General features: G+C 37.0%; 1 protein-coding gene across 1 annotated transcript in view; it reads right to left on the reverse strand.

Moving 5' to 3' along the window:
* The window catches only part of LRP1B (LDL receptor related protein 1B), a 2,241,805-nt gene that overhangs the window by 820,612 nt on the left and 1,395,991 nt on the right, over nt 1-25,202 (reverse strand). The window contains exon 21 of the mRNA XM_088842364.1: nt 19,447-19,629. Coding sequence (XP_088698490.1) covers nt 19,447-19,629 — 183 coding nt within the window. The remainder of the gene's footprint in view (nt 1-19,446; nt 19,630-25,202) is intronic.

Genomic DNA, 25,202 nt, shown 5'->3' on the forward strand with positions numbered 1-25,202 from the left:
GCGTGCTGTGATTCATGGGGTCGCAGAGAGTCGGACACGACTGAGCGACTGAACTGAACTGAGAGGATAAAAACAAAGGATGATGTTTATGGAGCCACTGTCAGAGTTAGTTTTGTTACATTCCTTTGCTAAAGACCCCTTCATCCTTAATTCTTAACTCTACCCTGGGACATGACTTAAAAATGTATGTTGCTTTTTCCAGGGCATAGAGAGTGTAAGGTTATGGATCAGCACCAAACTTTCACCTCTCCTGGAAAGAAAGACAGTCATGAAAGAAGACTGGACAAGTATGACACCTTCTCACTTTTTTTCCAGCCTTCTTTCCCCCCATTCAAAAACAAATATTGACAACAGTTTCTTATGAATCCTTCTAGAAATATTGTTATTATAGAAAAAATATACTATTTTTTATTTTCTTTTTATTTAAACAATATGTCATGCTATGCCCACTATTCAATCAGTTCAGTCGCTCAGTTGTGACTGACTCTTTGTGACCCCATGAATCACAGCACGACAGGCCTCCCTGTCCATCACCAACTCCCGGAGTTCACTCAAACTCATGTCCATCGAGTCGGTGATGCCATCTAGCCATCTCATTCTCTGTCGTCCCCTTCTCCTCCCACCCCCAATCCCTCCCAGCATCTGAGTCTTTTCCAGTGAGTCAGCATGAGGTGGCCAAAGTATTGGAGTTTCACCTTTAGCATAAGTCCTTCCAATGAACACCCAGAACTGATCTCCTTTAGAATGGACTGGTTGGATCTCCTTGCAGTCCAAGGGACTCTCAAGAGTCTTCTCCAACACCACAGTTCAAAAGCATCAATTTTTGGTTATCAGTTTTCTTCACAGTCCAACTCTCACATCCATACATGACCACTGGAAAAACTATAGCCTTAAAAAGCCTCTTGATGAAAGTGAAAGAGGAGAGTGAAAAGGCTGGCTTGAAACTCAACATTCAGAAAACAAAGATCATGGCATCGGGTCCCATCACTTCATGGGAAATAGATGGGGAAACAGTGTCAGACTTTGTTTTTTTGGGCTCCAAAATCACTGCGGATGTTGACTGCAGCATTGAAATTAAAAGACGCTTACTCCTTGGAAGGAAAGTTATGACCAACCTAGATAGTATATTAAAAAGCAGAGACATTACTTTGCCAATGCCCACTATTAAATTCATTTATTTTTTATTCAAAACTTAATTAAAAGAAAACATCCAGTGAGTGTATTATAGTGACTCCCATTCATTATAATTGCTGCAAGGCTTTCTACTATGTGGATATACCATAATGTTTCTCCCTAACTTTACTTTTGGCCTATATAGGTTGCTTGCAACATTTAGCTATTGAAAATAATTTAGTGGCAAATAGCATATGAAACAATGCTCCACATTGTATGCCATTAGGGAAATGCAAACTAAAACAACACTACTATAAACCTCGTAGAGTGATGGAAATCAAAAAGCTGATATACTCAAATACTGGCAATAAAAATTTCTCATTCATTTCTAGTGGAAGATGCAAAATTATACAGATACTTTGGAAGACAATATGGCAGTTTCTTAAGAAACCAAACATACTCTTACCATATGATTCAGCAATCACACTCCTTGGTATTTCCCCAAATGAGTTGAAAACTTATATCCATATAAAAACTTACATACTGATGTTTATACCCTCTTCACTCATAACTGTCAAAACTTGAAAGTAACCAAGTCACCTTTCAGTAAGTTGAATGAATTAAAAAGGTGTGGCACAACTTGAAAATAGGATATATTCAGTGCCAAAAAGAAATGAACTAACAAGCCATTAAAAGACATGAAGGAAACCTAAATGAATGATACTAAGTGAAAGAAGCTAACTTAAGAAGGTTAAATACTATAGGTATTTATATGATATTATGGAAAAGGTACAAATATTGCATAGGAACCTGGAAAGTTAGGTCCATGAATCAAGGCAAATTGGAAGTGGTCAAACAGGAGATGGAAAGAGTAAACATAGACATTCTAGGAATCAGTGAACTAAAATGGACTGTAATGGGTGAATTTAACTCAGATGACCACTGTCGGCAGGAATCCCATAGAAGAAATGGAGTAGCCATCATGGTCAACAAAAGAGTCTGAAATGCAGTACTTGGATGTAATCTCAAAAATGACAGAATGATCTCTGTTCATTTCCAAGGCAAACCATTCAATATTACAGTAATCCAGGCCTATGCCCCAACCAATAACGCTGAAGAAGCCGAACGGTTCTATGAAGACCAACAAGACCTTTTAGAACTAACACCCAAAAAAGATGTCCTTTTCATTATAGGGGACTGGAATGCAAAAGTAGGAAGTCAAGAAACACCTGGACTAACAGGCAGATTTGCCCTTGGAGCATGGAATAAAGCAGGGCAAAGGCTAATAGAGTTTTGTCAAGAGAACGCACTGGACATAGAAAACACCCTCTTTCAACAACACAAGAGAAGACTTTACACATGGACATCACCAGATGGTCAACACCGAAATCAGATTGATTATATTCTTTGCAGCCAAAGATGGAGAAGCTATATACAGTTAGCAAAAACAAGACCAAGAGCTGACTGTGGTATTGTCAAATTCAGACTGAAATTGAAGAAAGTAGGGAAAACTGCTAGACCATTCAGATATGACCTAAATTAAATCCCTTATGATTATACAGTGGAAGTGAGAAATAGATTTAAGGGACTAGATCTGATAGAGTGCCTGATGAACTCTGGACGGAGGTTCGTAACATTGTACAGGAGACAGGGACCAAGACCATTCCCATGTTAAAAAAATGCAAAAAAGCAAATTGGTTATCTGAGGAGGCCTTACAAATAGCTGTGAAAAGAAGAGAAGAGAAAAGCAAAGGAGAAAAGGAAAGATATAAGCATCTGAATGCAGAGTTCCAAAGAATAGCAAGGAGAGATAAGAAAGCCTTCCTCAGTGATCAATGCAAAGAAATAGAGGAAAACAACAGAATAGGAAAAGCAAGAGATCTCTTCAAGAAAATAAGAGATTCCAAGGGAACATTTCATGCAAAGATGGGCTCGATAAAGGACAGAATTGGTATGGACCTCACAGAAGCAGAAGATATTAAGAGGTGGCAAGAATACACAGAAGAACTGTACAAAAAAGATCTTCACGACCAAGATAGTCATGATAACGTGATCACTGACCTAGAGCCAGACTACTTGGAATGTGAAGTCAAGTGGGTCTTAGAAAGCATCACTACGAACAAACCTAGTGGAGATGATGGAATTCCAGTTGAGCTATTTCAAATCTTGAAAGATGATGCTGTGAAAGTGCTGCACTCAATATGCCAGCAAATTTGGAAAACTCAGCAGTGGCCCCAGGACTGAAAAAGGTCAGTCTTCATTCCAATCCCAAAGAAAGGCAATGCCAAAGAATGCTCAAACTACCGCACAATTGCACTCATCTCACACGCTAGTAAAGTCATGCTCAAAATTCTCCAAGCCAGGCTTCAGCAATATGTGAACCGTGAACTCCCAGATGTTCAAGCAGGTTTTAGAAAAGGCAGAGGCAACAGAGATCAAATTGCCAACATCCGCTGGATCAAGGAGAAAGCAAGAGAGTTCCAGAAAAACATCTATTTCTGCTTCATTGACTATGCCAAAGCCTTTGACGGTGTGGATCACAGTAAACTGTAGAAAATACTGAAAGAGATGGGAATACCAGACCACCTGACCTGCCTCCTGAGAAACCTGTATGCAGGTCAGGAAGCAACAGTCAGAACTGGACATGGAACAACCGACTGGTTCCAAATAGGAAAAGGAGTACATCAAGTCTGTATATTGTAACCCTGCTTATTTAACTTCTATGCAGAGTACATCATGAGGAACGCTGGGCTAGAAGAAGCACAAGCTGGAATCAAGATTGCTGGGGGAAATATCAATAATCTCAGATATGCAGATGACACTACCCTTATGGCAGAAAGTGAAGAGGAACTCAAAGGCCTCTTGATGAAAGTGAAAGAGGAGAGTGAAAAGGTTGGCTTGAAGCTCAACATTCAGAAAACAAAGATCATGGCATCTGGTCCCATCACTTCATGGGAAATAGATGGAAAAACAGTGGAAACAGTGTCAGACTTTATTTTTTTGGGCTCCAAAATCACTGCAGATGCTGATTGCAGCCATGAAATTAAAAGACGCTTGCTCCTTGGAAGGAAAGTTATGACCAACCTTGATAATATATTAAAAAGCAGAGACATTACTTTGCCAACAAATGTCCGTCTATTCAAGGCAATGGTTTTTCCTGTGGTCATGTATGGATGTGAGAGTTGGACTGTGAAGAAAGCTGATCACCAAAGAATTGATGCTTTTGAACTGTGGTGTTGGAGAAGACTCTTGAGAGTCCCTTGTACTTCAAGGAGATCCAACCAGTCCATTCTAAGGGAGATCGATCCTGGGTGTTCATTGGAAGGACTGATGCTGAAGCTGAAACTGCAATACTTTGGCCACCTCATGCGGCGAGTTGACTCACTGGAAAAGACTCTGATGCTGGGAAAGGTTGGGGGCGGGAGGAGAAGGGGACGACGGAGAATGAGATGGCTGGATGGCATCACTGACTCTGTGGACATGAGTCTGAGTGAACTCCGGGAGTTGGTGATGGACAGGGAGGCCTGGCGTGCTGTGATTCATGGGGTCGCGGAGAGTCGGACACGACTGAACGACTGAACTGAACTGAACTGAATACTGTATTGGTGTTTTTCTTTCTGGCTTACATCACTCTGTATAATTGGCTTCAGTTTCATCCACCTCATTAGAACTGATTCAAATATATTTTTTTTAATTGCTGAGTAATACTCCATTGTGTATATGTACCAAAGCTTTCTTATCCATTCGTCTGCAGATGGACATCTAGGTTGCTTCCATGTCCTGGCTATTATAAACAGTGCTGCGATGAACATTGGATTACATGTGTCTCTTTCAATTCTGGTTTCCTCGGTGTGTATGCCCAGGAGTGCGATTGCTGGGTCGTATGGCAGTTCTATTTCCATTTTTTTGAGGAATCTCCACAGTGTTCTCCATAGTGGTTGTACTAGTTTGCATTCCCACCAACAGTGTAAGAGGGTTCCCTTTTCTCCACACCCTCTCCAGCCTTTATTGCTTATTGACTTTTGGATAGCAGCCATTCTGACTGGCGTAAAATGGTACCTCATTGTGGTTTTGATTTGCATTTCTCTGATCATGAGGGATGTTGAGCATCTTTTCATGTGTTTGTTAGCCAACTGTATGTCTTCATTGGAGAAATGTCTGTTTAGTTCTTTGGCCCATTTTTTGATTGGGTCATTTATTTTTCTGGAATTGAGCTGCAGGAGTTGCTTATATATTTTTGAGATTAATCCTTTAATGGGGAATTAGTCCTTTAAGGTACTGCTGGATTTGCTCATATTTTATCTAGAATAATGGTAATCATGGTCATCAGAGAGAGAGTTTATAATTGTTGTGTGTATGGGAGGTACTAACTTTGGGGGTTGGAAAAATCAACATTTTGTTGCTTAAGAGTTATTATTCCTTTCCAATTCTCTGGAGGAGATGAAATGACAGTTGTAACAATGTTCCTTAAATATCTGGTAGAATTGGTAGAATTTTTCATCTGGACTTGAAACTTTTGGTGGAATAGTGAAAGGAGTTATATATTGATTTTTTAAAAAAAAATCTTTATAAAATATATTGCTTATATTTTTCCTTTCCTGAATTGATTTTGGAAATTTATATTTTTAAAAAAGCTAAATGCTTTAATTAATATAGGTTTTAAATTCATTTCTATGACTCTTCATAGATAGTTTCTCTATTCTTATACTTTCTTCAGCATGTATGATTACTTTCCCATTCTCCTTTTTGGTACTGTGCTTTCAATTTTTTTTTTTTTTAATTAGGTCAGTTAATAGATTAGCAATTTTAGCTAATTTCAACAACCTAATTATTGAATTTTCAAATTACACTATTTTCTTTCTTCTAAATTTAAACACTAATTTGATTTTCTTTTTTCCTTACATTTGTTTTATTATTTGTAACTTCCTTAGTTTGATGTTGTATTAGTCAGACAAGGTGAAAGATTTATACGATCTGAAGAGAAACCAGAGTATAGTCAGAATAAGCTATGCTGCAGTAACAGATCCTAAAATTCAGTGAACTAATTCAGTAAGGTTTTTTGTTCACATAAAATCATGGAAGGTGAGTCTCCTTCTTCCATCTTCTACGTATGCCTTCCAGAGTAATAATTTAAAAGGCCACTAGGGCAGGAAAACAAGCAAAGCCAAATAAACAAAAAGCTAACTAAAAAAAAACCAAAATAGAGATGCTCACCAAGCTTAACTGCATCGTATGGAAATTATACAGTCCCTTATGCTCACGACTCATTGACTAGAACTAGTCACTTGACCCCAATAGAACTGCAAGAGTTGAGAAATGCAGTAAAACATCAAGAGGTTGTAAAATACCATGTCTAGCAAATATTGTTAAAAAACTATTTTTTTTTTAAATTACTGAATGTAAATACAGATAATTCAAAAGTTTCAGAATAGTTTTAGCTTTTAACAATTTTAGAAATATAAATGCTACAAACAAAATATTTGAAAGTTTAGGTATATTTCTTGTAATTTTGTAAACTGAGTTTTAGTTGAATATAATTTTATAAATTTTGAACATTTTAAGATATATTTTTGGCTCAACCCCTGTAACTAAAAATGGCAAACTACTAGAAACAAATAAAAATTTATTACTCAGGATTAATAAAACTAAACTATGGTAAAATAAAATTTCAAATGATGTCTTTGGAATTTTACTCCATCTATATTTCTGCAATTGTTAAACTTTAAAGATATTACACTGAGAGTTCTGGGACACTTTGTATAAAAGTTTACAAAGTTATGATGTTTTCTCATAATCAATGCTTTATTTATATTCCATATATTCTTGATAAGTATGTATTTTTATTTTGTAGAAGTTCTCAAAGTTTAGCTTGATTCCCACTAGAATTAAGATAAAAAGTACTTTACTATTAAATTTAAAAGCAGAAGAGTGGTTTAATCTTCAAAACTATAGTTGTATTATATGATGATCAGATAATTTTGTCTGATTGATTTCTATTTCTTAAAATTTATTGAATTTGTTTCTGATATTAAATGCTCATTTAAAAATATTTCATAATCTTTGTAAAATAAGACTTTTTTCCTTCTAAGAATAGAGTTATATTTTTATTAATTTGATCTAAACATTAATTTTTTAAATCTTTTATATTCTGGCTTATTTTTCTTCTACTTAATTTTTCATACACTAAAATAAGTGAATTCAATTTCTTTCTCTTGATATGGTTTTCACATTATAGTTTCTATAAACTTTGCTGTATAAAATTTCATAGTGTGTTATTTAACATATTTAAGATGGCAAAATCTTTATTGAAAATTGTATTTTTATCATTGTGGTTTTCTAAGTCTTGCTGAGGTTTTATTCTAGTCCCTAACCTCTCACTCATTCTCTCACTAAATGCTATTTTCTTGTTGTTCTATTAATTTCGAAGTGACACTTTAGTGGAAAATGTCTTCTGCTTTGTGCCTCTAAATTATCTGCAATAATATTTTCCCTAGCTGTAGGATATTAGACTGTTTTATCTTAGCTTTGTATCGCTCTGTTATTTTCTGGCATTTCTTAATGATTCTTACATAAATTTTTTCTGGTAGTTTCAGTACTTGATGACTTGCAGAATGTCCCAACACTCTCAATGTAATATTTTTAAGCTTTAACAATCATAGAATAATTGTAACAGGGAAAGGTAGAGACTAATACCTATTTAGATTTGAGAAGGAGATACATCAACATGGAATTTTAAATAAACTCTAGACTGGCCACAGAGAAATTGAATTGAAAAATAATAATATATGTGGCCTTATTTTCCTCATAACCTTGCCATTAATGTATAATGTCAAAGGTTTCTTATATTTTTCCATTCTAAAAAGTTGCATATTTTAGTTTCCGTTCCATGAGAGAAGGACTTGAAATTTCCTCTATGATTTCCTGACTATAATATACAACTGATCCTCAAGCAATGTGGGGGTTAGGGGCACAGTTTAAAATCTATATATAACTTTCAATTGCCCCAAAAGTTAACTACTCATAGCCTACTGCTGACTAGAGCTTTTACAGATTTTGTATGATATATGTATTATGTAATGTATTGTTACAATAAAGTAGGCTAGATAAAGAAAAATGTTATTAAGGAAAATCATAAGGAAGAGAAAATATATTTACAGTAGTTTACCTTATTGATATCATAAGACTACATTGTCTATTCACAAGATGAATTGCCTGTCAGTGCCCACATCAATCATGTCTTATAAGATACAAAATACTGTAGATTTTATATATATTACCAATACTAGACACCAAAAATGAAAAGATAATGTGAATAAGATTCATATTTCTTTACAGGTATAATAATTCATGCACTGATAATGAAGAAGAACCAATATGATTGCTTCATGGTACCCTAGGTATACACTAATGGATGAATTGTTATAATTTTTTTATGTCTTATGGTATTACACTCATATTCTGATTATAGAATTATAAAAATTGCTACATTAAAAAAAACACCTGTGATGATAGGCTGATACATGTTTTCTCCAATTATGAGTGAAACAGACATATTGTATAGCAATATGACTCTGAAAACAATATAGAACATTAGGAAAACTAACACATCATTAATTTTATATTACACTTACTTTATGTCTGTGTTAGCATAGGCTATCCAGGCTTCCCTGATAACTCAGTTGGTAAAGAATCTGGCTGCAATGTAAGAGACCTGGATTCAACTCCTGGGTTGAGAAGATCCACTGGAGAAGGGATAGGCTACCCATTCCAGTATTCTTAGGCTTCCCTTATGGCTCAACTGGTAAAGAATCTGCCTGCAATGTGGGAGACCTGGGTTTGATCCCAGGGTTGGGAAGATCCCTTGAAGAAGTGAAAAGCTACCCACTCCAGTATTCTGGACTGGACAATTCCATGGACTGTGTAGTCCACGGGGTCACAAAGAGTCAGACATGACTGAGCAACTTTCACTTCACTTAGGAGAGGCTATCCAATTCCACATAAGCCTTGCACATGATGTTCTACATGGTGAAAACTTAGGTGATGGCAATGATAATGACACAAAAACTCCCCATTCAGTTCATGTTGAACAGTTATTACATTTTTTTTACATAAATACAAACATACATAACAGGCAAGTTCATTAAAAGTACGACATGATGATTATTTACTATTTATTAGGTGGAAATTACTTTACTCGTGTGTGAGATGAATGCAATTGTGCGGTAGTTTGAGCATTCTTTGGTATGGCCTTTCTTAGGGACTGAAATGAAAAATGACCTTTTCCAGTCCTGTGGCCACTGCTGAGTTTTCCAAATTTGCTGGCATATTGAGTGCAGAAATTTTACAGCATCATCTTTTAGGATTTGAAATAGCTCAACTGGAATTACATCACCTCCACAAGCTTTGTTCACAGTGATGCTTTCTAAGGCCCACTTGACTTCACATTCCAGGATGTCTGGCTCTATGTGAGTGATCACATCACCGTGATTATGTGGGTCATGAAGATCTTTTTTGTACAGTTCTTCTGTGTATTCTTGCCAACTCTTCTAAATGACTTTTGCTTCTGTTAAGTCCATACCATTTCTGTCTTTATCGAGCCCATCTTTGCATGAAATGTTCCCTTGGTATCTAATTTTCTTGAAGAGATCTCTGGTCTTTCCCATTCTATTGCTTTCCTCTATTTCTTTGCACTGATCACTGAGGAAGGCTTTATTATCTCTCCTTGCTATTCTTTGGAATCCTGCATTCAAATGGGTATATCTTTCCTTTTCTCCTTTGCTTTTTGCTTCTTTTCTTTTCACAGCTATTTGTAAGGCCTCCTCAGACAGCCATTTTGCTTTTTTGTATTTCTTTCTCTTGGGGGTGGTATTGATCCCTGTCTCCTGTACAATATCACGAACCTCTGTCCATAGTTCATCAGGCACTCTATCTATCAGATCTAGTCCCTTAAATCTATCTTTCACTTCTGCTGTATAATTGTTAGGGATTCAATTTAGGTCATACCTGAATGGTCTAGTAGTTATCACTACTTTCTTCAATTTCAGTCTGAATTTGGCAATAAGGAGTTCATGATCTGAGCCACACTCAGCTCCCAGTCTTGTTTTACCTGACTGTATAGAACTTCTCCATCTTTGGCTGCAAAGAATATGATCCATCTGATTTTGGTGTTGACATCTGGTGATGTCTATGTGTAGAGTCTTCTCTTGTGTTATTGGAAGAGGGTGTTTGTTATGACCAGTGCGTTCTCTTGGCACAACTCTATCAGCCTTTGCCCTGCTTCATTCTGTACTCCAAGGCCAAATTTGCCTATTACACCAGGTGTTTCTTGACTTCCTATTTTTGCATTCCAGTCCCCTATAATAAAAAGGACATCTTTTTGTGCTGTTAATTCTACAAGGTCTTGTAGGGCTTCATAGAACTGTTCAATTTCAGCTTCTTCAGCATTACTGGTCAGGGCATAGTCTTGGGATTACCATGATATTGAATGGTTTGCCTTGGAAACGAACAGAGATCATTCTGTCATTTTTGAGATTGCATATAAGTATTGCATTTTGGATGTTTTTGGTGACTATGATGGCTACTCCATTTCTTCTAAGGGATTCTTGCCCACAGTAGTAGATATAATGGTCATCTGAGTTAAAACCACCCACTCCAGTCCATTTTAGTTTGCTGATTGCTAAAATGTCGATGTTCACTCTTGCCATCTCCTGTTTGATTACTTCCAATTTGTATTGATTCATGGACCTCACATTCCAGGTTCCTATGCAATACTGCTCTTTACACCATCGGAACTTGCTTCTATCATCAGTCACATCCACAACTGGGTGTTGATTTTGCTTTGGCTCTGTCTCTTCATTCTTTCTGGCGTTATTTCTCCACTGGTCTCCAATAGCATATTGGATGTTCAATATGGTTCAATAAGGATGTTCAAGCTGGTTTTAGAAAAGGCAGAGGAACCAGAGATCAAATTGCCAACATCCGCTGGATCATTGAAAAAGCAAGTGAGTTTTGGAAAAAAAAAAAAACATCTATTTCTGCTTTATTGACTATGCCAAGCCTTTGACTGTGTGGATCACAATAGACTGTGAAAAATTCTGAAAGAGATGGGAATACCAGACCACCTGACCTGCCTCTTGAGAAACCTGTATGCAAGTCGGGAAGCAGCAGTTAGAACTGGACATGGAACAACAGACTGGTTCCAAATAGGAAAAAGATTATGTCAAGGCTATATATTGTCACTGTTCTTATTTAACTTATATGCAGAGTATATCATTCAAAATGCTTGGCTGGATGAAGCACAAGCTGAAATCAAGATTGCTGAGAGAAATATCAATAACCTCAGATAGGCAGATGACACCACCCTATAACAGAAAGTGAAGTAGAACTAAAAAGCCTCTTGATGAAAGTGAAAAGAGAGAGTGAAAAAGTTGGCTTAAAGCTCAACATTCAAAAAACAAAGATCATGGCATCTAGTCCCATCACTTCATGACAAATAGATGGGGAAACAGTGGAATCTGTGACTGCCTTTATTTTTGGGGGCTCCAAGATCACTGCAGATGGTGACTGCAGCCATGCAATAAAATTACACTTACTCCTTGGAAGAAAAGTTATGACCAATCTAGACAGCATATTAAAAAGCAGAGACATTACTTTGTCAACAATGGTCAGTCTAGTCAAGGCTATGATTTTTCCAATAGTCATGTATGGATGTGAGAGTTGAAGTATAAAGAAAGTTGAGCACCAAAGAATTGATTCTTTGAACTGAGTTGTTGCAGAAGACTCTTGAGAGTCCCTTGGACTGCAAGGAGATCCAACCAGTCCATCCTAAAGGAAATCAGTCCTGAATGTTCACTGGAAGGACTGATGTTGAAGCTGAAACTCCAGTACTTTGGCCACCTGATGCAAATATCTGTCTCATTTGAAAAGACCCTTATACTGGGAAAGATTGAAAGCAGATGGAGAAGGGGACGACAGAGGATAAGATTGTTGGATGGCATCACCAACTCAATGGACATGAGTTTGAATAAACTCCGGAAGTTAGTGATGGACTGGGAGGTCTGGTGTGCTGCAGTCCATAGTGTCACAAACAGCTGGACACAACTGAGTGACTGAACTGAACTCAGGTGGAAATAGACCATCAAAGTCTTCATCTTTGTTATCTTCATGTTGAGTATACTAAGGACGAGGAGGAAAAGAAGGGGTTTGTCTTGCCGTCTCCAGTGTAGCAGAGGTAGAGGAGTTGGAAGGGGAGGCAAGTGAGCCAGGCACAGTTAACTTTATGGAAATACACTGTCATTTCCCTCTGACTTTTATGGTCTTTCATTTCTCTAAAAATGTTTTGTATGGTACCACTTCTACCATTTGTTTAGTTTTAGTGCCTGTATCATAGAAGAGTTCATACCATTAAAGAAGTCAAAAGCATCTTTAATAATTATAACCCTTGTGTCAAACTGTCTAATGTTAGTTTGTTTCCTGGCATTTCTTCTAAGTCTTCTTCCTGACCTTTAGGAACTTGTTCAGAAGCATTCATCTCCACCAAGTAGTACTTTGTTACTCTTTGTTGCTCAGTAGTTCCACATAGTACTTTGTTACTCAATAGTTCCTCTGGTGTGATATCTGTTAATTCTTGAATTTCTCCAAGATCTATATCTTAAAAGCCTTCACTTTCCCACACCCCACTTTTTCTGACATATCTGCAGTTTCTTTCATAATTTCCTGTTCTCTTATAAATCCTGTGAAGACACGTACAACATCTGGACACAGTTTCTTTAGCAAGAATTTATTGTTTCAAGTGTGATGGCTTTCACAGTTTTTTTTTTTCCTATAATAATGATGGTATCTTCAATAGTGTAATCCTTCTAGAATTTCATTATGTTCTCTCTATTGAGGTTGTCTTCCATACCATTGACAACTATTCTCATAGAGTACCACACACAAGGCGCCTTGAAGGTTCTTATGACTCCTTGATCTAGATGCTCAATTACAGACAGAATGTTTGGGGAGAAAAAAAACACTTTGAAACATTCAGTGTGGAACTCTTGGGGTTTTGGTTGGCCAAGGGACATTGTTCAACATCACATGAACTTTAAAAGTCAGTTCCTTACTGGCAAGGAACTTCCTCATGTCAAGGACAAAGCATTGATGAAATCAGTCCAGCAAAAGAGATCTCATTGTCCAAGCTTTCTTGTATAACCAGAAGATTGACAAAATTGAATCTCTTCAAGCCTCTTCAAGGCTCAGGGGTTAGCAGTTTTATAGACAAGGGCATTCCTGATCATAAGTCCAGCTGTATTTGCACAAAGCAGAAAACTTAACCTATCCTTTCCTAATTTAAATCCTGGTCCTTACTTCTCTTGCTTACTAATAAATGTCCAATGCAGCATTTTTTTTTCCCCAGAGTAGGGCATTTTGTCTACACTAAAAACCTGTTCATGCAGGTATCCTTTCTCCTCAGTGGTTTCCTTAATGGCATCTGGAACGCATCTGCTGCCTCTGAAGCTGCTTGCTTCTCCTGTTATCCTGATATTTTTTAAGCCAAACCTCTTTCTAAAATTATCAAACCACAATTTGCTTGCAGAAAATTCTCCAGCCTTAGATCCTTCACTTTCCTTTTGCTTTATGCTGCCGTATAATGATTTTGCTTTTTTTTGAGTCATGTTGGAATCTTTAGGTATGACTTTCTTATAGAAATGCTGCAGTCACATGAAAGCTGCATTTTCTTTTTTTTTGTATTTATTTATTTATTTATTTTTTAAATGAGGCTTTTAATTAATGTTTGACAGAGCTGATTCAAGTTGAACAGGCTAAATTTCTTTAAACAAACTTACTTATACTCTAGAGTCCTGTAAAAACTTAATAGCATTTATACATTGAAGGTATTTGATTTTCTTGTAAAAAGATAATTCAGAAAAAGTGCAAGGGTTTTACACCTGCTGGCATAACTGTGGTAATAGCTTGACAAATTTCCTTTTCCTTCTTCCTTCTTCTTCTTTTTTTTTTTTAAAGAGTTGTCCTTATGGTAGATTCATTACCTTAAAATTGTGGGAAACTGCAGTTGCAGACTTTAATCTACAATACATATCAAGCAACTCAACTTCTTGTAACGCCACAACTTTTCTCTTTCTTCCTGGGAGCACTTCCAGCATCACCAGTGGCACTTTGTATAGGTTCTATGGTGCTATTCAAGGTTCATGGCACTGAACTAAATACAATTAAAAATATGCAAAAACTCCAAGAGATTAATTTTTCTTGCAATATGCAATTTATTGGAGAGACAAAGTAGTGATGAGGAGATGATTAGTGTTACATGGTGTTTGAAGCTGATACTAGCAACACTTGAACTCACTGAAATAGTAACAGAACATTCCTACAAAATTATTATGGTATGTACTACAGTTATTTTTTGTAGTTATGATTTAATACTGCATCTTTATGTTTGTTAATACTTCTGTTGACTGCAAATAGCACCATGTCTGGTCTGTTAAGTGTTTGTGTAAGTTTTGATAAATTTTAACTTTTTGTAATAGATTTGTGTAGATTTTATGGTAGTAATTCTAAAATAGGCTAGTACATACTGCAAGGAGATCCAACCAGTCCATTCTAAAGGAGATCAATCCTGGGTGTTCATTGGAGGGACTGATGCTAAAGCTGAAACTGCAATACTTTGGCCACCTCATGCGACGAGTTGACTCACTGGAAAAGACTCTGATGCTGGGAAAGGCTGGGGGCGGGAGGAGAAGGGGACGACGGAGAATGAGATGGCTGGATGGCATCACCGACTCTGTGGACATGAGTTTGAGTGAACTCCGGGAGTTGGTGATGGACAGGGAGGCCTGGCGTGCTGTGACTCATGGGGTCGCCGAGAGTCGGACACGACTGAGCGACTGAACTGAACTGAACTGAACATACATATATCTTATGCATTCATAATATATTTGTCTCTTATTTTTTTCAATATTTCTAGGCTATGTCGTTCCCCCATGAGTTTTTTCCAAATTGTTGCAAATCTCCAAAAAAGTTTCCAACACATTTATTTTTTTTTTTAATTGCCTATAAAGGGATGTAGTTCAAACCTCTCTGGTCCAAGGGTCAACTCTTACTGCAAGATGTTTGTCTGAAATTTGAGAGAGCAAATGTGGGAGAGTGTAGTTCTTAGTCAAAGATAGATCCTTTGAGATTAGAAACTCTAGAATGACAGCAGTTGTATTGTATTTTAATGTAATTTAGCTCTCATTCTCTTTATTGAAATAAAGAAACATTAATATGCCTACAGTTTTATACTAGTAGATAGCAATTTATATATACATGAAGAGCCATCGTAACTGCCAAATATAAATTAATTGCCCTGAAAACTTTAAATGCTAAAGCTAATATTTAGAAGTTTTTTTTAAAAAAAATAAACATGAATTCTAAACTCAACATCTTGAGTACAGGTTTTTTATTTAGTTCATAATGTTGAGAATTTAATTAAATTTAAAAATATGATTATAGATGTGCACATATTCTTAATCCAATGATTATATTCACTTATATTTTTGGTTCACTTTAATATCTGCAATGTTCAAAAAATTCATAATATATTTGCCAATTATTATGCCTCAAGTAGTTTGACAGATTTCACTCTACTAAATTTAAGTCAGAGATCAAATTAGAAGTGGATCGATGGTCTAATTGCTATCTTTCACATTTCCCTTTCCGTCCTTCTTTTCTTCTTCATTTATTGTGAGAACACTTAAGCTCCACTCCCTTAGTAATTTCAGTTATACAATTCAGTGTTAACAACTATTGTCACCATGTTATACCACATTTCCCATATAAACTTTTGAGAAAGGAGAACTGCCACAAAACCCTTTTTCAGAAAAGTTTTGGGGCCATGAGGATGATGAAAAGTCAATATCAAGATGAATCTACACATGTTTTAATGTTATTTACAAAAAAGATGTTTCAATGTTATTTTTAAAAAATACTGAAATAAAGTTGCTTTATGATGCTGTGTTAGTTTCTACTGTATAGCAAAGTGAATCAGTTATACATATGCATGGTAACTCAGACAGTAAACAATCTGCCTATAAATGCAGAAGATGCAGGTCTGATACCTGGGTTGGGAAGATATCCTGGAGGAAGAAATAGTAACCCACTCCAGAACTCTTGCTTGTAAAATCCTATGGACAGAGGAGCCTGGCAGACTACAGGCTGTAAGGCCGCAAATAGTCAGACATAATTTAGCGATTGAGCATGCACACATGCCTAGAGCACTGGAAATAAAAGCTAAACAAATGGGACCTAATTAATCTTAAAAAAAAAATGAATAGCAGAGAAAATCAGGAATAAAGCAAAAAGACAACCTGATAATTGGAGAAAAAAAAATTGCAGATGAAGCAAACAAACCAACAACAACAAAAAAAACAAACAACCCATTGAAAAACTGAGTGGAAGACCTAGACATTTCTCCAAAAACATACAGATGGCCAACAAACATATGAAAAGCTCCTCAAAATCACTAAGTATTAGATAAATACAAATCAAAACAACAATGAGGTATTGATCACTTCCCACAAGTCAGAATAGACATCATCAACACATTTACAAACAATAAATTCTGGAGAGGGTGCGGAGAAAAGGAAACCTTCCTACACTGCTGATGGGAACGTAACTTGGCACAGCCACTATGCAGAACAATTTGGAAGTTCCTTAAAACTACTAAAAAGAGAGCTAACATATGATCCAGCAATCCCACTCCCAGCATATATCCAGAGAAAACCATAGTTTAGTAACACAGATCCACTCCAATGTTCACTGCAACACTATTTACAACAGCCAGGACATGGAAGCAACTTAAATGTCCATCCACAGAGGAAGGGATAAAGAAGATGTGATACACAAATGTTATTAACTAGCCTTTATCTTCCATTAATTTTCCTATATATTTACCTTTCCACAATTTGCCATACCTATAAACTCAAATTACTTTTCCTTTGTCTTCTCCTCCCTCTGTGGATAGAGGAAAAGATTGCTTCCTCCCTACATTAGCCATCCTCATCATAACACAGATTTATTCTTAAGCTGAATCATATTCAGAAAAAGCTATTTCATAATAGCTCATTGCAAAATATCAAAACACATATAAGATAAATCACAATCAATTGGAATTTCCTATTAATTTACTTAACGGTGTTATTTATTACATTTTCTTTCCATATTTTTTGTCATAGTTCAAACCAGTTTTTACTAACATACACCTTTTAGAAATTACTTTATTATTAAGTGAAAGTGAAAGTCACTCAGTCGTGTCCGACTCTTTGTGACCCCAGGGACTATACAGTCCGTGGAATTCTCATTTATAATTTCTTTATAAGGAAATTTCAGGCTGCTTTTATGTTTTTCTCTTCTAAATCTTGATAGTGTATTCAGTTAGTTTTAGTTCAGGATTTTCTAAGTAAATTTATATTATGTTTTCCCATAGCCTTGACAGTTTCTTGGTCATATACCTGATAAAGACTGTTATCTGATATATTTTAGCATTAACTCAATCAAGCAAATGACAGAAGCAGCATGAGAAAGTATACTCACTACAAACACTTAGAATAATGTTAACCTGAGTCAAATAATTGGCTCTTTGGCATCAGAATTAGCCTGTTAAATTAAAACTTGCTTATTAAGTTAATCAATCATTCACTCAGTTCAGTTCAGTTCAGTTGTTCAGTCATGTCTGACTCTTTGAGACCCCCGTGGACTGCAGCATGCCAGGCCTTCCTGTCCATCACCAGCTCCCAAGAGCTCACTCAAACTCATGTCCACTGAGTCAGTGATGCCATCCAACCATCTCATCTTCTGTCATCCCCTTCTTCTCCCGTCTCCAATCTTTCCCAGCATGAGGTTTTTTTCCAATGAGTCAGTTCTTCGCATCAGGTGACCAAAGTATTGGAGTTTCAGCTTCAGCATCAGTCCTTCCAATGAATATTCAGGACTGATTTCCTTTAGGATGGACTGGCTGAATCTCCTTACAGTCCAAGGTACTCATAAGAGTCTTCTGCAACACCACAGTTCAAAAGCATCAATTCTTTGGCACTCAGCCAAATTCAGACTTAAAGAAAGTAGGGAAAACCATTGGACCTTTCAGGTATGATCTAAATCAAATTCCTTACAGTTATACAATGGAAGTGACAAATAGATTCAAGGGATTAAATCTGATAGATAGAGTGCCTGAAGAATTATGGATGGAGGTTTGTGACATTGTACAAGAGGCAGTGATCAAAAGCATCCCCAAGAAAAAGAAATGCAAAAAGGCAAAATGGTTGTCAGAAGAGGCTTTACAAATAACTGAGAAAAGAAGAGAAGCTAAAGGCAAGGAGAAAAGGAAAGATATACCCATTTGAATGCAAGTTCACTCAATAAATGTTATTCATTAATTTTTAATTTATATAAAACGTTCCAAAAGTATAATTTCTAAACTCAAAACCACATTCCATTAGCCAAGAGCTCCAAACTAAGAATCTTTGTATAATAATTGAGAGACATCAATGACTGTTAAAAATATAACACATAGAGCTCAGCCTGGTTTACTGTGAGGAGTCATCACTTTCATCTTAAAAGAGGCTAGCAACAGCACGGTAAAATTTAGAAAACTAGTTGAAAATAAATGCATATTGCTCAGCCTTTTTTAAGTCATCTTCTTTCAATTTCATGGTGAAGTCTCATCTATGAAAGGGATGATGCCCATGGGTTCTGCAACATATGTCTCTTTCTGGACTGTGAAATTACAGAGTCTGAATTCAGATTAGTGTTAGTTGTGTCAGACTGTTTGTGACCCCATGGATTGTAACCCACCAGGCTCTTCTGTCATGAAATTCTCCAGGCAAGAATACTGGAGTGGGTTGCTATTCCCTTCTCCAGGGGATCTTCCTGACCCAGGGATCGAACTTGTCTCTTACATTGCAGGCAGATTCTTAACTGTCTGAGCCACCAGGGAAGCCCAGATTGCCTGGTTTCAAATCCCAATTCTTCCATGCTGGCTCTGTGAGCCAGCCAGTTAAAACTTCTTTTGACTTCTTGACTTGAGCAAGTTAAAAACTTCTCTGGGGCTCAGTTTTCTCATTGTGATTTAGAATGTTGAAATGAGTTCACACAGATAACATTCTTAGAACTGGGCCAAGTCCACAGACAATTTTCAGTGAATGTTAGCTATTATTACTGTCATGTGTAGAATGCCAGCAAATGTAGTAGAAACACAGGGTACTTTTTATAAAGGTGAAGTGTGGATTGAGAAGGGCCGAAAAGAAACCTGCATTAAGGAAGCAAGCCCAAGGTATAAGTAGAAACCAGCATTCTGCTTACCTGTACTCCGACAGGAAAACTTGGTTTTGTGGTCACACAATCGCAAGGTACCATTGCAGCCTTTTTCATCACTACCATCTTCACAATCTTTTTCCCCATCGCAGTGCCACACATCAGGGATGCAATTTCCATCAGGATGACACTGAAATTCATTTGCATTACAACCAGCAGGAGAATGAATCTCTTAAATATTGAAATGAGGGAGAAAGGTGTGGGGGGTGGGCGGAGAGAGACAAGAGAGAAATTATGATTTTACTTGATAATATTTTTTTCAATAATGATGCTAGAGAGAATATATTTTTATTTTAGTTGTTTAATTGCTGCATGTTCTTTAGTATTTCCAAATTTGTTTTAGAAACTTTAATAATTAGAGAAAATGTTTCTTGTCCATGGAATACCTGAAAGTGTCATGTACTTTAGGAAAAATTGAAAGAGCAATACTATAATGTGGATAGTCTGTTGTAATTTTAATTAGTATCTTAACAATGGGATTTTTGAAGGGATTTTCTCTACAGCACATAAATAGTTCATATTCTACTCTAAATATTTAGACTTCCCTTCATCTTTGACATTTCTTTAGATTATTTATTTCATTCTGGTAACAGGTTAATAACTAAAAAAAAAAAAAAAAGAACATCATTTCATAAAATCTTTGAAGAATGATATCCAAAATTTTGAAAAACAAAACCACAAGAAAATTAAAAAAAAAAAATTCAGGACATAAGATTTCAGTTTAGAAATAAGAACAGACACAAAAGAATTTAATGAGGCACTCTGCACTCAAATTCAATTTATCAATTAATAATTCATACAATGCCCAGAAAACACTATTACTCAAAAACTGATAACTAAAATTATAGGCTATATTTTGTAGGTAAGCATCAACAAGAATAAGAAAAGATAAATGTTAGGTATATTTAGCCTGACAGGCTACTCTGTCCACAGAATTCTTCAGGTAAGAATACTGGAGTGGGTAGCCATTCCCTTCTCCAAGGAATCTTCCAGATGAGGGGATCAAACCTGGGTCTCCCACATTGCAGGAAGATTCCCTACCATCTGAGTCACTAGGGAAGTCCAATATATGTTTTAACAGAATAATAATGGAAAATATGACTACAATCAGTAATATTATGCATTCATATCTAATATTATGAGATATAATAATCAGAATCTCCCAATACTATTGTAAAATAAAGATTTTAGTAAATATTTTCCTAGACCAAAGTGTTTGTTTTGCTTTGTTTTTGGAATAACTGTGTATTCACCTGGAAAAGAACTGAACTTTGATCTTAACACCATATACAATATTAATTCAAGATAGATCACAGACCTAAATGTAAGAGCAAAACACATATATTGTATAAAACAAAACAGAGGAGAGAAACCTGTGTGACCTTGGGACAACACACAAAAAGCATGAACCACAAATTTAAAAAGTGATAGATAAATAGACTTCAGAAAATTAGAATCTTTTGCTTGTTGAAATAATTAAGAAAATGAAAAGGCAATATACAGCTTGGGAAAAGAAAGAATTTGCAAAGCATATATCTGACAAACGACTTATGTCCACATCTAATTAAGAACTTTTACAACTCAATAATGAAATAATTCAATTCTAAGGAACAGAAAAAAGTTCTGTATAGGTAGTTTACAAATAATGGCCAATTTGATTGATCAATAGGGAAATACAAATTAAAACCACAATAAGATGCTTCTAAGCTGATCGCCGAAGAATCGATGCTTTTGAACTGTGGTGTTGGAGAAGACTCTTGAGAGTCTCTTATACTGCAAGGAGATCCAACCAGTCCATTCTAAAGGAGATCAATCCTGGATGTTCATTGGAGGGACTGATGCTGAAGCTGAAACTGCAATACTTTGGCCACCTCATGCGACGAGTTGACTCACTGGAAAAGACTCTGATGCTGGGAAAGGTTGGGGACGGGAGGAGAAGGGGACGACGGAGAATGAGATGGCTGGATGGCATTACCGACTCTGTGGACATGAGTTTGAGTGTACTCCGGGAGTTGGTGAGGGACAGGGAGGCCTGGCGTGCTGTGATTCATGGGGTCGCGGAGAGTCGGACACGACTGAGCGACTGAACTGAACTGAACTGAACTGATACATATATTAGAATTTCTTAAAAAGACTGAAATGCAAAGTGTTTGTAAAGATATGATACAAGTGGGACTCACATACATTGCTAGTGGAAGTGCAAACTAGTGCTCTCCTGGAAAACAGTTTGTCAATGTTTTAAAAAATGTAAATGTACACCTACTAAACAACCCAGCAATTCTACTCCTATGGGTTTTCTTAAGTGAAATAAAAATATATAACTCGCTGGAAAAGACTGTGATTCTGGGAGGGATTGGGGGCAGGAGGAGAAGGGGATGACAGAGAATGAGATGGCTGGATGGCATCACTGACTCGATGGACATGAGTTTGAGTGAACTCCAGGAGTTGGTGATGGACAGGGAGGCCTGGCATGCTGAGATTCATGGTGTCTCAGAGTCGGACATGACTGAGCGACTGAACTGAACACAAAAATTTGTACACAAATGTTCATAGCAGCATTCTTCAAAATAACAATAGAAAGAAAAATATCTATCAGCTGGTCCACGTATAAACAAAACATGGCATATGTATTAGACCAAAGTTTTAATGTAGCAAATTTATTGTGTCTCTCATGTAGCTATGGCCACTCTGGTAGCTCAAAGAATCCATCAGCCAATGCAGGAGACACAGAGTGCAATCCCTGGGTCAGGAAGATCCCCCAGAGAAGGAAATGGCAACCCACTTCAGAATTCTTGCCTGGGAAATTTAGCCAGCTATTAATTTATATTTATAACAACAATTATCCTGCATCATTATAAAACTGAAGCAAGTGCAGGTGAGTTGCCCCTTACCTAATGAGCTGATTTGGTAGGAATTATAAAAATACAAAGAAACAGAAACTTCAAATAACTAGAGTTGGGAGATCAAAAGGGAGATGTCTCACACCTTGCAGCTATAGGAAAGCCTAACAGGAAGAAGACTCTTTCCTAGGGAGAATTCAGCCAAGGAAAAACCATGGATCCTTCATTTACTTCAGCCCTCCCAACTTCCTTTTCTCTATATAAAAGCATCTCTTTTCCTTGCAATGAGGGAACCTGCACATGGCTTACCATGGCTGTGGAATCCAAATTGCAATTTGTTACTGATCCCAAATAAACATCTTTGCTGGAGAAATATCTCACACTCAATTTGTTTTAGGTCAACATTTTGGTGGTCCTAGTAAGGACCAGAGAAGACACCTGATGACTCCAGGACTGGTGAACATACAGGTGCAGTACCCCCGATAGAATCTTTTTGTTGCTCGATGCTTTTCCCGCTGTCCCTGGAGTTTAAAGGCAAGTGTTTCTCTTGGATCCAAATTCACACTCTTTTCTCATGTGAAGCTCTCCAGTCTTTATTCAGAATCTGCTCAAAGTTTTCATCTCTCTGGTTAAGACTTTGTTTTATATGTGAGTACCTGTTTGGCACTTGGGTCTGATTTCAATATCAGACTATTGCACTGAAACTGGCCTATTCCCTTCAGAACAGGGGCTGCTTCTTCTGAAGTTGGCTAAACTTTGACCCACTCCTTTGAAAACAGGGGTTCTCTGCAACAGTGCCGGGATTTTCAGCCTTTGGCCTATTCTTTTGAAAAGACTATTCTCTGGAAACTGTCTGAAAAAGCCTTTAGCCTGGATCCTTTAAGCTGTTTCCTTTGAATTGGCTGGGATTGTCTTGCAAGCTGTCTGAATTGAACCATTTGTGCTGCAAGCTGTTTAAGCTGTTTGAAACAGGTTCTTTACTCTAGAGGAAAAACCTCAAGGAAATGAGAATCCAACTCACTTATCTAAGTATTTTGAGCCCCTACCTCCCCCAATTCTTACAGGTACTCAGGCCAATTTGATGTTCAAAACCCATGGCCCTTCCTCATGTGATGTGAAAGTCACTCAGTCTTGTCCAACTCTTTGCGACCCCTTGGATTGTAGCCTGCCAGGCTCCTCTGTCCATGAAAATCTCCAAGCAAGAATACTGGAGTGGGTAGCCTATCCCTTCTCCAGCAGATCTCCCTGACCCAGGAATCAAACCGTGGTCTCTTGCATTGCAGGCGGATTCTCTACCAGCTGAGCTACCAGGGTTCCTCACAGGCATTTCTAAATATATGGACCAACCTGACCTAAGGAACTTTAAAATATGAATGACCATTTTGGGTAACTCCTGAAATCACAAAATTTAATTTCCTTAAAACCCAACTGGGCTACAGTAGCTTAAAATTTTCCAGAATTGAGTGGAATGCTTATTTCAGTTGGCATTTTGAGGCTTCCCAACATTATCAGGAGTCTAAAATTGCTTGTCTGCAAAATAAGATTTTAACATTTACCCAGGGAAACAGATGATTAAAGAAAGATAAAGCAACTCTCAAAGCCCAAGGTCCCTCTTCTTTGGCTTGTCTCAGGCTTGACCTTTGGCGCTATCTTCCTCCTTCCTTTCTATACCTCCACTATACTCTCAATCCCCCTACACACATTCTCTGGACAAATTTCCCTTTATCTCTGAAACTCTCCCCATTCTCTTTTCTTCTGAACTTGTCAGAACATGCTTCTGTCAAATAAGCCTTTTGAGGATCCAGAGGCTAAATCTTTACTATCTTATATTTCCCGAACTAAAGCTGAGCTGTGTGGCATAGTCAAAGACTTTCCCAAAGTAAACAAACATCCTCACACTTTTCCTGAGGAATTTAATATAGCCATTCAAACTTATAAACCTGGTTTCTCTAACTTATATCAGTTAGTTCATCTGCTCATCAGTGAAGGCGAGGCCCAACATTGGGTGAAAACTGCTGATTGAGAAAGTCTTGAAACATGCTCAGGATTACAGTCAGAACAATCTGCTATCTTATTATGTAATCAGGTTCAGAAAATTGCTAAGCAACTTGACCAAGTAATTCCTAGGGCTTTTCCAAAGCCTGTGGATTGGAATAAAATGCAGGCTTGCACACAGATTCTGATCAACCTGTTCATAAAAATCACAATTGACTTCAGACTGTTTTTAAAGAAAATTCTGATCTTCCTTCAAATGTTGATTAACTTCACTAGCTTTTAACTCCGTATTAATTATGGATTGAAATGAGATCTCTTTCTTCTAGTAAAAAGGATCACAATTGTCAACTACAAATTGGCGCTTACCAAGGAAATTCCCCATCAGCCTCTGTGAAATCTGAACCCTGTGCTGCTGCAGCTGTTGATCTGTTGCAGCCCTAAAAGGAGTTCAAGGTGGAGAGAGAGGAATTCGGTGCTTCAGGGAAACTGGTGGAACAGGTTTTATAGAATTAGATTATTTTCAGTTAAACTGATTTTATGATCCCAATCCTTGCAACTTCTCATATCTAGGAAAGACCTTCCAGGTGACATCAGCTCCTCATGACTAGCTGAAAATATTTAGTAAAATATGTGATTGATTGCACTGAACTCCCCCTTCACCAAAATATTATATATTGACCTCCCCCAATGCCTCTTTGGAGTAGTCTCTCAGAGCTGAGATGCTGCCTCCCAGGCTGCAGTCCTCATTTTGTCCAAAATAAAACTTATTTGCAACTCTCACATTGTGCATCTTTTTTAGTTGATGGGATGAAATGGGAAACTTATGTTCACTTCAGATTTAGTTAATCTGACAAAATGGCTTCCTTTTACTCTATATGAATCACCTCAAAGGAAGACCATAAAAATCAT

Source organism: Moschus berezovskii, chromosome 2 (genome assembly GCF_049115385.1).
Source record: "Moschus berezovskii isolate FMDL1 chromosome 2, NW_MosBer_1.0, whole genome shotgun sequence".
Classification (NCBI taxonomy): domain Eukaryota; kingdom Metazoa; phylum Chordata; class Mammalia; order Artiodactyla; family Moschidae; genus Moschus; species Moschus berezovskii.